At 36.3% G+C, this 16,286-nt stretch overlaps 1 protein-coding gene across 1 annotated transcript in view; it reads right to left on the bottom strand.

Annotated features, from left to right (window-relative positions):
- Positions 1-16,286, bottom strand: part of CNTNAP2 (contactin associated protein-like 2) — a 1,206,765-nt gene that overhangs the window by 623,196 nt on the left and 567,283 nt on the right. Inside the window, exons 5-7 of the mRNA XM_010581816.1 lie at positions 8,414-8,617; positions 6,163-6,347; positions 1,758-1,901 (exon numbers count right to left, since the gene is read on the bottom strand). Coding sequence (XP_010580118.1) covers positions 1,758-1,901; positions 6,163-6,347; positions 8,414-8,617 — 533 coding nt within the window. The remainder of the gene's footprint in view (positions 1-1,757; positions 1,902-6,162; positions 6,348-8,413; positions 8,618-16,286) is intronic.

Raw genomic sequence — 16,286 nt, 5'->3', positions numbered from 1 at the left:
AGGAGAAAAAAAAGCTTTTGTAAGAAACATAAAATTCCATGTTGATTTAGTTAGAGTAGAATTGATTTTGCTTTTGAAGAGCTGAAGCAATTTAAGTAATTCTACTGAAAACAAAGGTCACTTCTATTTTTATAGCCATTATCAGAATTGGAAATCAACAGAACCATCGAATTAAACTAGTATGCCATAGCCTTTTGATGTAGCACTAACACTGCCAAAGCTTCTTATGTGGATTTTACTTTCATGTTACAGGTAACAAAATTTAAGAAAGAAAGAAAGAAACAAACAAACAAAAGATCAGAGAGATGATTTTACAGAGACTTTACAGGCCTGCTAGCTATGTTGTACTTTTGAAAGGATAGGATTTGCACTACAGAAACCTTTTAAGTAACACTTGTGTTCAGAAAAAGGTTTTAAGAATATGTCCTACTAACTTGCAGTGGACTTGACTGTGCAAATTGGGGAAATTGCTCCTGTACAAAGATCCTTTTCTAAATCAGGCATCAATCTTTGAAAATCATGGTTACATTACAAGCTCAAAATGCACTGCAGGCAGGAAATCACAAGCAATTTTTGAAAAAAAGAAAGGTCAAAGATCCAGGAGTTCCTGCAACTGGGTCCAAAAAATTCTAAAAATGGAGTCTTCCTCCACGGCATATATATCATGATCTTTGCCTTTGACAATACTGAAGAAACTGATGTACAGAAAAGGTTCTAAATACCAGGCTGCATTACTGAGTTTGTACAGGCAAACATCACATATTCAAAATTATCCTTCATATTACCTTGACCATTTAACCATATCGTTCATACGATTATATGGAACTTCAATATTACTATGCAAGGAGTAATTAAATGGTAGTCAATCCTTTGCACTTCATCATCGCTTCATATGTAAATGTTTACTCTGTTACATAAAGAGAAAAGCAATAGTGGAACCATACATATTGTTAGCAGGACTTTGTGAAGGCTGTAAACTGGTACAGAAGAAAGCCTTGAACAACTTATTCAGACCATCTCAAACTCATGATAATAATACATTTATTTCTTATCCACATTGCCTTTGTATGCCAGCAAGCAATTTTAGGAACATTTAGAGCCTTAAAAATACAGTAATTAAAGTACTTTCTTTCTTAATCACCCTGCCCATAAAGCCGGAAGTTTGAACGTGAAAGCAACTATGAATGCTTAAGCAAGAGATAAAAATAGAATAAAATGTTAATAAGCTCTGTAATGTTAATAAGCTAAATACTGATTTTCAAGTCTAATATCTCAAGGCTTTTCAGAGCTATCAGAAAGGCCTGTAGAATCATTCCCTTCCAACAACTTTTGCAATCCAGCAGTCCAACTAGTTCTGCAAGGATGGAAGATACCAGGATTTAAAGCCATGAGAAAGCTGCAATTGATTTTACAGTGAATCTTGTCTGTGCTGGTTTTGGACTACTATAATTTGGGAGGAAAGGAAAGAAGTATTTATTGGTTCAGCTAATTTTCTTTTGAAAAGTAGTTAACTGATACTGAAGGTTAGTTTTGGAAAGATGAAATGGGACCTCAGAAGTAAAATGCTCAGGCATAATGATAAAAAAAAGTCACAAATGTACATACAATAAGATCTTCGGGTATGTGATAAAATCTGTTTTGTGTTCTATATCATTCCATTATATCACACGGATATCAGCTACGCACACCCAAAAACCTTCTAGTCTCCTTTAGAAGGAGAAGCAGAAGTTTAGATGACCATTAAATTATGCTCTTACCACATTAGAAGGTTCCAATTTCTTCCTCTTGGCAAGGTCAGTGATATTATTGCCATTGTAGTTGATGCTCTCCATGCAGCCTTTGAAATTTTTCCTACTGTTAGAACTTGGCTTTCCAGAAAAAGGCATGCCTCCAAAGGTTATCTTTGAATGAAACAGAAAATGTGAGATAGTTACTGGAGGGCAAAGGCTTATAAATAAATTTGCTGTAGATGTATTTGCTTTCTTTGAATGCTTAAACATGGCGAATGAAAGAGCTGGCAACATTGCTTACAGAAAAAGGAAGTATCAAATAAGCACTGCAAAAGCAGAAAAAAATCTGTAATGAATTTATAGTTGCAAATATTTATGGTATTAAATCCCAAGTATTATTACAATTGTCCAAATAGTGAGCACACATCACAGTTGTTCATATATAGACTGCTCTTCTGATCGCTACTGAACAATACGTATTTTAAACAAAGAACTTGGAATAATGTCCATCTTGGTATTTTTCTAAACAAAAGTAGATGTGAAATTAGCTGGATAATCTTATTCAAATAATTCACTCAGCTCTAACTGTGTGCTAGAGCTCAGACTACCACACAGCAGCAGTGGGCTCCAATACGATGCATTTGTTTCCTTTAATGCTTGTATATCTACTTCATCCAGAAGAATTTTACAGAATCACATAGTTAAAGATGCTATGCCCTGTCAGAAAAAATCACCTTCCACTACTGAGAACATGCTTTTATCATGTAGTTTTAGTCAATGAGGAGTTACTGCATGACTTAGCACGCCAAATCAGCTCCACAGAGAAGATGAAGACAACCACCACAAAGACTCAGCCATCAAGGTCATACAGGAATTGTTTTTCTCTTAATGCTGAATTACATTACCCTAAACCACAGGCTTATCCAGAATCTCTAGTGCTAAAAAACAAAGAAAAACAAATGATGAACAAAAAATGTTCATCTTTTACGAAGACTCTCCCTGTCACTCCATAGAGACTATACAGGTCTCTACTGCATCAGGGTATTTTCTGGAATGTTTGGAAGTGAATAAATGCTAAACATTTTCATTAATATTTTGCAGACCGAATGTGAAGGATAAGGGACTCATGAGATTAGTTCCTGCAATCTATGTTAAGTATTTATATTCAATAGATGATGGCATAAATAGTAATGACACCTAGCTTCCCTGCCCCTCGAGTGCTCACAAAAATGGAACTTGTAGTCTGCTGCTGAGATTCGGCAGAGTCAAGCTTTTAAATACCATTCTTTGTTAATTCCATTTGTTATTACTGAGAGCAGGAAAACACAGCCCTAGGGACACATTTCCCATTTTAAAAGCGTGTAAGATATCACTTTCTACCCCAAAGAGAAGGCTTTAACTTGGCATATAAGAAGAACTAAAGCTACACAGCTGAAACCCAAATATTTATAAATAGCACATACCAGCTATGTAAAAGCGTTTTGTAGGACACATCCTCAGGTATTATAAATTGACATGACTTGACTTTAGAGAAGATATAGAACTTTACATGAACTGAAGAATGTGACTGTAATATTTTAATGGCTGTCAAACATTCTTTTGCATGTTATAGTCATGTGTTTGGGCAAGAGAAAATACAAAGGAAAGCATTAAAATCTATTTATGTGAGTTTTCAGTAGCTCCAATTGTTATATGACTTTTTGAAGAAAAGGAGAAAAGTTGCAAAAAAACATGTACCATGACAGTGAGTTAAGAGGGACTCAGAGGATTATTTTTTTATCTTGAAAATGCAATCAGCCCTAATGCTTATTCCTCTTTTGTGTTTACTTACCTTTTCTGAAAGAGATTAAGCTAGACACTATTTTTTCAATGAAAAATAGTTTTGATACTTTCAGGTTTGTTCACTGTGATTAATTTATCACAAGGGCAACATATTTAAATATAGTCTGTGATGACTAACTCCAAAACTAGTGAGATAACTGAGAGGAAAGGAAGGAGAAGTTAAGGCTCTTGCATTTATATGAACCACAGAAACATGTATCCCCACACACTTGAATAAGTTCCATTAAACACAAGGGGATCCATGTACATGGAGATCGAAATGTATCTTTGAGAACTGCCAGTAAGGTCTCTAATGTCAACGAGAGGACAGTGAATCTTCTGGATTCTAGTCTTACTAGGGTTTAATTTATTGTATGCAATATATTTATTGTGTAAACATGCTACATATATATATATATGTTTTGTATATATATACACACATGAATTGCCCAACCCTGGCTAATTGCATTCAGCCTAACTTTTTCTGTAGTTCACTTGCTTGAAAATCTTTATTAAAATCTATTTATGTGAGTTTTCAGTAGCTCAACTCAGATCTTCAGTCCTTGATGAGTAATAGAGGTACAGGCAAATTTGCTCATTATTTTCTCATTATAACTGCTACCAGATAAGATCTTCATAAAGATTTGTTGGAATACAAGTAAATATTAATTCTGTAACATTTAAATTCATAAGTAATTTTTTCAAACATTCATATCATATTCTTAATCAAAAGATTATAAAAATATCAATACACAAGTTAATTCAAACTTTTCTGTATTACATCATTTTGATTCCCTCTTACTGCTTAAAAAGTTGCAAGAATGGAAATACATGTATTTGGCTCAGCCAACAGCATTAATTCTCATTAGAAACAGTAAAGACTGCAAGAAAATCATTATACAAAGTTGTAATAACCAACACACTGAAGTTCATATAACAATTTAGAGGAACTAAACAAGTTCATCATAGCAGAAGCCAGAGTGCAATCAAACAACAAATCCATGTTTAATTACTACCAACACTTGTGTGCATTAACCCGACTGATTAAACAAAAGTTTTATTAGAACTTTCCTAACTTTTTATTGTTTCTTTATAAAAAGAAGTTATTGATGGCACATTTGTGAAAATACAAGTACCTACCTACCTACCTGAGACAAGAAAGATCAAGATCCGTGTTAGTAAAAAGGTTCTCATCTGCTTGCTTTGCTAAAAACAAATACTAATTGTCACCACAGAACGAGGCTTCCTGATTCAAGTGCAAAATTATCACCTGAATGGAATAACAGACTGTATGATATTGTTGCGGTTTAGGCCCAGCCAGCAACAAACCATCATGAGGCCACTCTCTCCCCCCTCCCTGCCGGTGGGATGGGGAGGAGAAAATATAAAGAAAAGCTCGTGGGTCGAGACAAGGACAGGGAGGGATCACTCACCATTTATGGTCATGGGCAAAAAATCAGACTTAACTTGGGGAAAAAAAATCAATTTAATTTACTACTAATCAAATCAAAACAAGGATATTAGAAAGTAAAACCAAATCTTAAAACTCCTTCCCCCCACCCCTCCCCCCTTCCCAGGCTCAACTCCACTCCTGGTTTTCTCTACCTCCTCCCCTTCAGTGGCACAGGGGGATGGGGAATGGGGGTTGGGGTCAGCTCATCACCCGTTGTCTCTGCTGCTCCTTCCTCCTCAGGGGGAAGAGGACTCCTCACTCGTCCCCTGCTCCACTGTGGGGTGCCTCCCACGGGAGACAGTCCTCCATGAACTTCTCTGATGTGAGTCCTCCACATGAGCTGCAGCTCTTCACAAACTGCTCCAGCGTGGGTCCTTTCCGCAGGCTACAGTCCTTCAGGCACAGACTGCTCCAGTGCAGGCTTTCCCATGGAGTCACAGCCATCTTGGGGGGCATCCCCTTGCTCTGGCATGGGGTCCTCCATGGGCTGCAGGTGGGCATCTGCTCCCCCACTCACCTCCATGGGCTGCAGGGGTATCAACCTCCTCCAGCGCACCTCCTCCCCTCCTTCTTCAATGACCTCGGTGTCTGCACAGGTGTTCCTCTCACATTCCAATCCCCTCTCCACTGCAGGTTTCCCTTCTTAAATAGGTTCTCCCAGAGGCACTACCACCATCACTGATGGGCTCAGCCTTGGCCAGAGGTGGGTCTGACTTGGAGCTGGGGAAGCTTCTAGTAGCTTCTCACAGGAGCCATCCCTGTAGCCCCTCCCCTGCTACAAAAACCCCACCACACAAACCCAAAACATATATTTTTTTTAAGCTACTTCCCACTTACAGCACCTGCTTTTAGAGATTTTAAAAGTAGTGTATGCTTAGCTTGCTGAATAACACAGATCTCCCATTTTAAAACAAAAGGCTGAGATGGCTCCTACACCAGATGGGATCTGGTAGACTAATGAAGAGAAACTTAATTTACACTTAAGAGAGAACAGTGTTGGAAAGAAAATTTCAGGAAATGTAAGGGAAAAAGTAATTAAAACAAATGTACAGAAAAGTACCAAAACATCTTAAATTATATTAATTTTCTTTTCTCTTCTCATTGGACTTATCTTTATAAAGCAAATTTGAATGAAAACAAACAAGTTTCACTGTCTACCTCATAATCCAGGTCCAGGTAATCAAATTCTCCATTGGTTCTGAAGTGCTGCATGTGTCTGTCCAGGGTGAGATTGATGTTTCTCCCATGGCGCTCTATGATGATGGAGTGCCAGTGATGATCATCCAAGAGGCTGCCTGTCATCACGGATGTGTGGCCATAAATAGAGCCAAGCTGGTTGCTGCCTAAGATGAAGACAGAAACAATAGTAATTTTCACCTCATACCAGTTAGGCAAATATTTTCCTCTTTCTCTTTCAATATTTCACCTGAATCATACCAGGCACACAATAAGCTGGAGGAAGTCAGTCTGCCATGAAGATAAGATCTGCCCAGTGGAGACTTGCTTCCATAAATAAAAATACCTAGACCAAACACAGCAAGTGTCTGATCAGTGATCCGAATAAATAGTTATTCATAATTGTAAAGTCCTTTTCAACTAGGGGTTTTCTGTGTTTTCATCCTTACACTATAGAAATGAAAAGCTGTTACCTTTGGGCTGGGTCCTGAGCTTCCCTGGAACTGTACTGATTTATTACTGTTGAGGAGACATGGTGCCTGACAACAGGCTTTGGTAACAAAAAGCCTTTTCAGTCCAAGTTCTACACTTTGTAGGCTCTGCCACTATAGCTATACCAGCGAGTGTATAGCAAAAGGCTTAATGCAGACTGAGCTAACAGCAGCAAAAGTTTTCTGCTAACATAGCTTATTTCAGTCTTTCCTCCTGCAGCAAACCTCCTATTCTGGAAGTCAAACTACCAGCAAGAGTACAGTTTTGCAATTTTCTGCTGGGTTTTCTAGGCGCTTTTGCCAGTCCAGCTATGCTAGTCAGAGATCACATCTCATTGCAATCTGACATAGCTAAGCCAGCAAAGGTTGATAGCACAGATCTCAACTGAAGCAGCAAATGACTAATTCAGCAGTAAGTTTAAAAAATTGCTGCACTGCCCAATAATCAAGAGCTACTGGTTAAAAAAAAAAAAAATCCATGCATGTCCATGAGCCTCAGTTTCTTCAATGCAAAGTCAAATCCAGTGCAGAGCAAAACCTAAATCAACCCCTGTCTCCCTCCATCCCCTCCTCCATGATGTTTGAAACTAAGTCACTGGATTTCACCAGGCAAAACGAACATCATTTTCCACTGACTCTGGTGCAAAGACAATATTCTCAGGCAGAGGAAGAATAACACCTTAAACCATTATTTCTGTTTATTAAAGTGAGTGTGTGTCACAGGGTGTATTCCCATTTAGCAGCCTAGTTATAAATGAAACATCCCCACCAAGCACATATATGGAAGTTATAACAGCTTATAAAGACAGACTGAACTAAAGAATATGGAGAAAGTGGAAATGAATGGGTTAGTATTGCAATTAAAATTGTTAAAAATAGATAACTGCTATAGGAAGATGTGCTTTACTCCTCTTCATCTGCTCATGTTGATCTTTAGAAAAAGAGCAGGAGAAAATGCTAGTGGAAATAATTACTATTCAATGTAAATAATGAACAGAATAATTTACTCTTCACATGTCTGTAAGACAAGCAAGGAAAGTTACATGAAATCTTTTTCTAAAACTTTTTTGTTTGAAGGGGACACACCCCCCCTCTGAAATTAGATAACTGTGGGGTTTTTTTCATAATAAATGTACTTTATAAATCTGGTCACTCATGAGCCTGTAGTCTTTCACTGGGAGGGAAAAAGGAGGCTGGAGCTAGAGTAACATATACAGGATTCCATCATAAGATTGCCTGATAAACTGATATGTCTTATTTCCTTTCCTAGTCCTACTTCTCAGATTCTAGGAAGCCTGCTGAACCTCAACTTCAAGTGGCCTGTAGCTTCCCAGATTGATACTTTTTTTGCTGCAAGGTTCCTAAGAGCGACCTTTATTCCTCCGGCACTGATGACAGTGTCCTTCTCTCAAAGCCACAGCTGAGGCCAAATATAATTCTAGCAAGGCTTTTCTTGTTTGTGGCAAGTTTCTAATGACAATATATTGCTGATCCTGTTTTTCTGTATGATCTTATTTTCATGGTATCTCACACAGAATAAAAAGGAAGAAATGGAACAGAAAAAAAAAAAAAAAACCAAAAAAACCAATCCATATAGAAAGGGAATGAACAACACTTTCACCAAATTATCTGATTTAATGATGTGGCTTACCATATTACTGGGGGGGAAAGGATGTAATATTTGACCTAAAATTCTTGTGGGAGATGTAAAAAGTGCACAGAACTAAACAATCTAAGTATACCTAAATTTAAATTTAGAACAAGTTTGGCTTTCTTCAGTTCCAAGGTGATATAGTCTCCTTGCTGTCCTTCTCCGTGGAAGATTACACCTTCACTTTCAGAGGTCTTAAATTTCAGAGAGATGACATCTTTCAGTGTTTTCATTTTCTTGTTCCTGAATCTGTATGGTAACACTACATGGCCATCAAAATTGATAACATCAGCCCCTAAAGGAAAAAGCAAATAACATTGTTGATGAGCGATTATATTTTTCTGTGGCCACTGGAAAAACAGACATGCCACCTGTAGATTGTACCTGAACAGAATAAAAAATGTGCAAATGTGATATGCATTGGAAATACACTTTCTCTTGACCATAATTTAATACTATAAAAAGGAGGAATGAGGCAGAACATAAATTTAATCCATAGGATATAAAAAAAAGCAGATTTGCAGGGACAAATACTACAACTGTACTGAACATCTTTTGTTTTCTTTCAAATATAGTTGCTGTCATGCACAATTTCCTAATTATAGTTGAAAATTAAAGACAAGCTTCTGAGTGGTCATTAATAATTCCTTTGACACCTCTTTAAAATCCAGTACAGGTATCTGTGAGGACTGTAAACAGTAAAACATGAGCCCAAAGAAATTGCCTGGCAATTTTAAAAGATTCCTCAAACTGTATCTAAACCATAGGCATAAGCCTTGTCTAGTTCAGTTTTATATGGAAATCTTGAGTAAGTTGTGACCTCAACTAATTTTGAGGAGAAAAAAACAGTTCTGTCATTTGGGCTAATTTTTGTTCCAGTTTTGGTTTTATTCAAAATCTAGGAAGAAAACTGAGGGATGCAATCATTATCATTTAAAGTCAATCTAATATTCATATAAATGTTGCATAATGACACTACAAAATTTCATGTTGTCTTACTTTCATGGCTTAATCTCTACTCTAAAGTATGAACCACAATTTCCCACAATTTTCTGGAGGCTAGATCCACAGTAAAAGTACCTGCAGAATTTGATTCCATTCAACAGACGTACTTCTGCTGAGTATTGAATCTTGTCTTTTAAGCAGAGCTTGGTAAAAGATTGGAAACAGATACTGATCTCTAAAAATTTATACAGATTTGTTTAAGAAATCCCCTTTGTAAACTGCTTAACCCATGGTCAATCACCAGTACCTTAGCTACTATTTGTATGAGCATTTCATCCACACTATTCACAACTGACAATTTAGTGATTATTTAGTTACTAACCAAAATTCTTAGAAGGGAATTAATAAAAAAATGTTCTTTATTTTTAAAGAAAAAAGTATTTCCCACCCATATTCTTCAAAAACATTCACACTTCTTATTGGTATACCATATTCACACCAGCCATTTCATGCACTGAATGAAATGAAGGATGGCATTTTATCATATATTCTTCAAGCACATCTGATTTTTGCCTACTTCTGTGGGATGCTCTTTGGTGACTGCTTGCAACTTTTTAAAATTCTTAACTTATTTTTGCTACTATGGTGGAAAGCAATTTAAATCTTTCAGACCCCCTCAAAAACATAGACAGAAACCCAGTCCTGTTGTGTAATTAACACAGAAGAATCTGTTAAAACTCCATTAAAACACTTTGTACACTATGTCTAAATAACTGCATATATTTCAGTTTGAATTTATATGGCCTACATTAACTGATTCTGCTAAAACCTGTTGCTTTTGTTCTTACAACATATGTCAAACACACATTTAAAAATGCTTACTTTCAACTACTCTCTGAAATAAAATTTTACACCCTGATTCAGAGAAGAGCCTAAGCAAACATGTACATCCATCCCTGCCTTGAGAATTTAGGAACGACCGAAATGATCTGCTGAGTCAATTTTTACTACTGTTGTGTCCTCAATTGCTATCAAAGAACTGCTTATATATAGCATCTCTATAGGTTGCTTTTTCACATTCTATAATTTCCAGAAATACTTTGCACAGTGATATAAGAGCTTTTTCAGTGTCTAAGAATAACGTTTATTCAAGCTTCATGATGTTTAGCATTTATTTTCTAGAGAAAAGTATGTAAAACCACAACCAATATTTCATAAATGATTTTTATTTCATTGTTCAGTCAAAAAATCCACAACCCATCTTGTATTCATCAACTAAAACACACCCAGTTGAGACTGAGGCTTGCAGTCATGTTGATTAAATGCCTATTCATACATCCTTACGTCATTGAGCATAGCAAGTTTTCAAATACAAAGACCAACACACTATGCTTCCATCATTCAGGATTTTCCCCACAAATCACTAGGCTAATAAATAGTTCTATACTACTTTCAGGTCATTTGTTTTGCTGACACAATGATTCTCTGCGTGCTGATGAAGTATGTGATATCTGTTTCTGGTTGATATAGCCATTTGTCCTCTGTATATCTTTAATAAATCTGTATGTATAATCACAATATGGTTGTTATCCTCAGTTGACACAAACAGTTAACTCTCTAGGGATTAGAGAACTACAAATTACAGAAGTTAAGAATTTTGCTACCTTGCAGAAACTATGTTTACAGTTTCTAAAACTGATACAGGGGAAGCATGACAGTGGACAGCTGTTGACCTACAGGTCTACTTAATTTATACTGAAGACAAAATTATGGATCTCAGTGCAGCATGGATCATCAGAGCTTGTGATTTTACCTTCATAATGCTGCTGCTTTTTAAGCTTAAGAGGTTTAATGTTTTCTGCAAACCTGCATCAAGTGTAGGTATTTCAGAGTCTACCTGAGATCAAAATATACAACACACTACCTCATACTCACTCACACATTGGCTTAGATACAAAGGCCACTAGTATTAATTGAAGGAGCATTAAGCATGTTAAAAAAAAAAAAAGCTGTGTTAAACCTGGGAAGTAAGTCTAATCACTCTGTTTACCTTTCAAGTTAGAAAAAAATCATAAAAATAAACTTTCTTTCTCTACTCTCAACAGACAAAGACTCCACAAAATTCTTCCTGTGGGAGTCAGAGACCTAGAAGATCTGAGGATGCAGATTCTATAATGCTAGTTTCCTCATGTCTCCATAAGACGTTGTCCCTCTCCTTTCTAAAAGATTAATAGGCATATGCAATGCATTTCTGTTTCACACTAGTTTTTTAACATATTAGAATTGGTAGCAGCTGACTGTCATCAAACAGATGGGTAATAGTAACTGAAAGATTTGAAGGCTCTTTCCAATGGCCAAGATCTATATATTTTCTTTAATGCATAGACTTCTTCATGGATCACACTGACCCATTACCACATCTGTGGAAAGGAGGTCAAAGTGAAGAATTTGAAATTTCTGAATTTTCAGTTCCAACCACTTCTTCAAATTACATAGAACCATATGCTGAGTCTTCCATAGCATTCTCTCATCCTTAATTACCAGGCTGGAAATAACCTGTGCCATATATACCTCCCATTCTTGCCATTACTTGCATCACACAAGTGGAAGCACCAGTTCTAGACCCTTCTTGCCATGAGAAAGAAGAGAGACAGGTAGACAGAGATGTTATTTGCTCAATAATCATGCAGTCTCTGTTCATCTCTGCTTCTGATTAGACAATGAACTAAGACACTTGAACCCAAAGGTGTCAGATTTGTTGTTAGCAGTTGAACTCTGCAATGAAACAGATTACAACCATATAACTTGAATCTACCCCCAAATCTTCGTAAAGCTGCAAAGACTTTTGATGAAATGATAAACTTTGACTCCCTTACTGTTTATGCCTACTAAATCGTGAAGAAATTGTATTCAGTACATAAAACATGAGCAATACAAATTGACTGCAATATCCCATATTTATTAGTATATAATATAGATCTCATGTATATCAGAATGCAGCGATATATATTAGAAATACCACTTTTCTTTATAAAACACATCTTACAATACACATTCCAATAATAAATACTTATTAAGCTCTAAGTGCAGCTAAAACTCTCAGCCTGATCTGGTTCTTCTGAATGACAAATTCCAGGAATGTTCATCAGCTCAGAATTAAATATCAGAGTGGCATGTTGTATTTGCAGTGCAAGAAATCCATTTAAAAGTTATCAGCATGCAAGGAGGACACATTTTCTCAGGCACAGATGCAGATGTTGCTCTTCAGAAATGAGGCCATCCTGGTTCATATTCTGAGTCTGTATTCAGAAGAAACAGTATGTGACTTCAGAGGTGGAGTTACCTTGTATACGTTCATGACTCAAGTAAATATATTACTTCTGGAATTTGTTTTGAAGAAACAAAGAAAATGGTTAGAAAAATATTGTAACAGAGATGACATCAACCTGTTGGTTTTGCTTTCCTTACAAGCTGTCAAGAGATCTAAGAAATGCTTTCTGAGATTTTTGTATGCACTTTTAGACAAGAACTTTTAGAAAAGCATGAAATCTGTTTATAGAAAAAATACCTCCACGGAAGTCACTCTGTTATCACAAAAAACATACTTCAACGTAAAACAAATTTGCTATATAGATTTTACTCTTTGAATCTACATACAACTGCCTTGAACAAGTGCTACAAATGAAAGAAAATTGATGGACATTACAGCTTAAGCAACTTTCATAACAAATATACATCATAAAACATATGAATCTATATAAAATGTCAGATTCTCTTCCATTAACGTTTGTTAAATTTACTTTCTGATGGTTATAGGAACCCCTATATGGGGTATATGATCCTTCCCCTAAGACCAGCTGGTACCACTTTGTAACATCTGCAAAAGTTACCTTAACAGTCAGGCATGTGATCCAGAGAGAGGCATCTGATCAGGACAATGACTTGACTTCTGTGGGTTTGTGGATTCACAACATGCTGCCCAGGCAAAGGCAAGTATCCCTTTTGTACCTATGGCATTGTTGCAGTTATGCATACGTGCTCTTTATATCATTCATTGAAGCAAACTCATATCACACACTTTAACAAAGCTGAGTAAAAGTAGCACATTTTTCCAAAATCTGGCCCTGAATTGCCATGTTTTGAAAATCATTCAATTAAAAAAAAGAAACAGCAGTAATCTTTGATTAAGCAGCTTTTTTTATGCATAGCTGTGCTGGCAGCATGCACATGGGTCTGCATGATAATTCAATCACCTAAAGATTACATAGCAATTATGTTTAAGAGTTATCATATGTAGAACTGTGGTAATGACTTGTGTTCCTTCTATGATGACACTCAGCTATTTAATATCATGATAATTACCATGATGCGGAATGGTACTTAGACAGTAAACCATATAATTCATATAATTGCAGTATAAATACATAATTTTTCTCATCCTTAGCCACTCAACTACCGGCATTAGTAGGAAAGAGACCTAAGCCGTCACATACCATATGTTCACCTGCATTCAGTGAAGTCTGACTGTTCTTAGATGCTACTGCTGCAATGGGGGAAAATTTTTTTTAAAAAAGAAAGAGTGCAAAAAGAAGTGAGAAAGAGGGAAAGAGAGAAAAAGAGGAGAAAATGCAGAAAGATGGGGGAGAAGAAACTGACAGGTTTGTTTTTTTTTAATTACATTTAAATAGGAAGTACAGCTCTAATTACTTTCAATTTGATTTCTCCCCTGTTGGATTTCCTGCGAAATGGGTGGACTGGATAACACTGTTGACATCTTAAAAATATAACACCACTTTCAGCTGGCTAGGAAGATGTGTTAGGCCTTATCCCAGTATGTGTCTGAGATGTCACATTAAAACCATTTCATTAGTTAACGGCATCACAGCTTTCAATTGTCCTCAAAAAAAGAACAAAGTCAGAAAGCCTTAAAAATATCAACAGGAAATTGGGTGACAAATGTGTCCCTATTCTCAAAACCCAAAGGAAAATTAGTCACCAGTCACAAGTCTTCCTACCTATGCTTTTGTCCTGTACTTTTGGCCACATGCAGGATTTGGTGAAATTTGGTCAGAGAATCAAATCTGTATAAAGATATTTTATTTGGTGCTCCAAAATAATTTATTAATTAATTATAAAGAAACAACTTCAAATCAGACTCAATCTCCAGAACTTCACCATTTCCTCCCTTTCTGGTCAGAGAAATGCAACTATCCTCAATGTCAGCATCTGAAGGATGAAGAAGCGCTCATTGACAATGACTCAATACTGAGACTTCTGCACAGCTACTTAGCTACCTTGATCAAGGTACTGTCTGGAATTACAAAAAATCCCTGCTATCATTCACAGTAAATAACACTGATCAGAACAAAGCAGAACAGCAAAGTACTTTCCAGAAAAATGCTTACCATACAGCAAACAAAATCAACATTATTAATTGCAAATTTAACATGTACACATATTTTTAAAATTGCTACTGATTTCTGAATGATTGACTCTACAAAGCCTGTACAGAATATTTCACTGGAATTAAAACCACAAATGTTCTGTACTACTGATCCACAGTGACCTTAGGTTAAATTTTCTCACTCCATTATCCTTCCTCCATTATATCTATTTCATCTGCTTAAATCTTCTGTTTAGATTAAACATTTTTAGGGAAAAGATCTTCATTTTTAGCATTCTTTTTTTACCCCATAATGCGAGCTCTATGTGATGTACTAATATTATAGTAATAAATGCACTGAGCATCTGTCCTCCGAAAACATCAGAGATGCATCAAAGCATGTCTGGCTAGTCCCAAGTATTGCACATGTGTAGTTTAATTTGTTGTAGTTATTAGTCACAGGTACTAAAATATATTATGACAAATACAAGTACATAAACAGTGTATTATTTACATATTTTAACAGCAAAACCGAGGTTTTCTCCTAACAAAGCAAGGGATAAAACTCAAAATCATACCAAAACCAAACTCTCATTTTGTTATTACTCACGATAAATTACATACACAGAAATTACTTGAGAGGACCCTAATCTACTTTTTCAGTAGTTCCAGATACTGCCAACATGATAGCATGTTGAATTTGCCACTAGAGTCTTTGCACCTCAAATTTCAGTGGCCCTAAGGTAGCTGAGCTCATGTTAGAGATGCATTACAACATCTCATTGCACCAGAAAAATGAGGAAGCCATGCCTCAGCACAGCAGTCAAAAGATTGTCTCCTCTTTTATGTTTTCTTACAATGAGGCAGAGAGCCAAAGGTACTGTGAAGATTGCCTTCAGGCACTACAGTCGGGCCATAAGGACATGGGCAACTCAGTGGCTTGAAATCTGCTGCAGCAAAACTGACACTGCCTTACTCCCTTTTTCAAAAGGCAATGCATCTGCTACAAAGGCGAAAAAAAATAACAAAAACCAGCCAGAACCTAATACAGATGTATCTTGCATATACAATAATGTATGCTTCTTCATATTCTAGAAGCATAAGGTGAAGGAAAATAAATTTTAAGTTTCTGTTGCCTGCTTAGCTTCCACTGCACTAAATCTGAATCCTGTCATTATCTGTCAATGAATCCAACCTTAAGTGATGTCAATGCTTGAAAAAGAAAAAAATACAATTTGCTATGAGGGTTGGAATTTTTTTCTTGCTTTTCTTTACATTAGATATAACATATATATGGCAATGCAGTATCAAAGTAGCACAGAATGTTTTGTCAAGGTGTATTTTTAACTCAATTCTTGGGTAACAGGCACAAACTTTATTCTTATATTTTATATACCTGCCAGAAACTCTGAAAATAAACCTGTGAGGAAGTATTCCCTAAGGTGGTGAGAATGCTTTGCCAAGTTCTGAGTGCAATATCCACTGAAGGCCAACAGCACTCGGTACTTTTCAAGTTTCCTCTGAATTTCAAAGCATAGGCATTTTCTCCTGTTACTATTATCACTGCTGTTATCATAATGCTGGTATAATACTACTCATTTTGCTGGCTCTTGTGCAGTTGTCTGTAAACGTGTTG

Source organism: Haliaeetus leucocephalus, unplaced genomic scaffold, assembly GCF_000737465.1.
Source record: "Haliaeetus leucocephalus isolate CR32 unplaced genomic scaffold, Haliaeetus_leucocephalus-4.0 Scaffold808, whole genome shotgun sequence".
NCBI classification, from domain to species: Eukaryota; Metazoa; Chordata; class Aves; order Accipitriformes; family Accipitridae; genus Haliaeetus; species Haliaeetus leucocephalus.
This window is presented reverse-complemented; position numbering and strand designations above follow the sequence as displayed.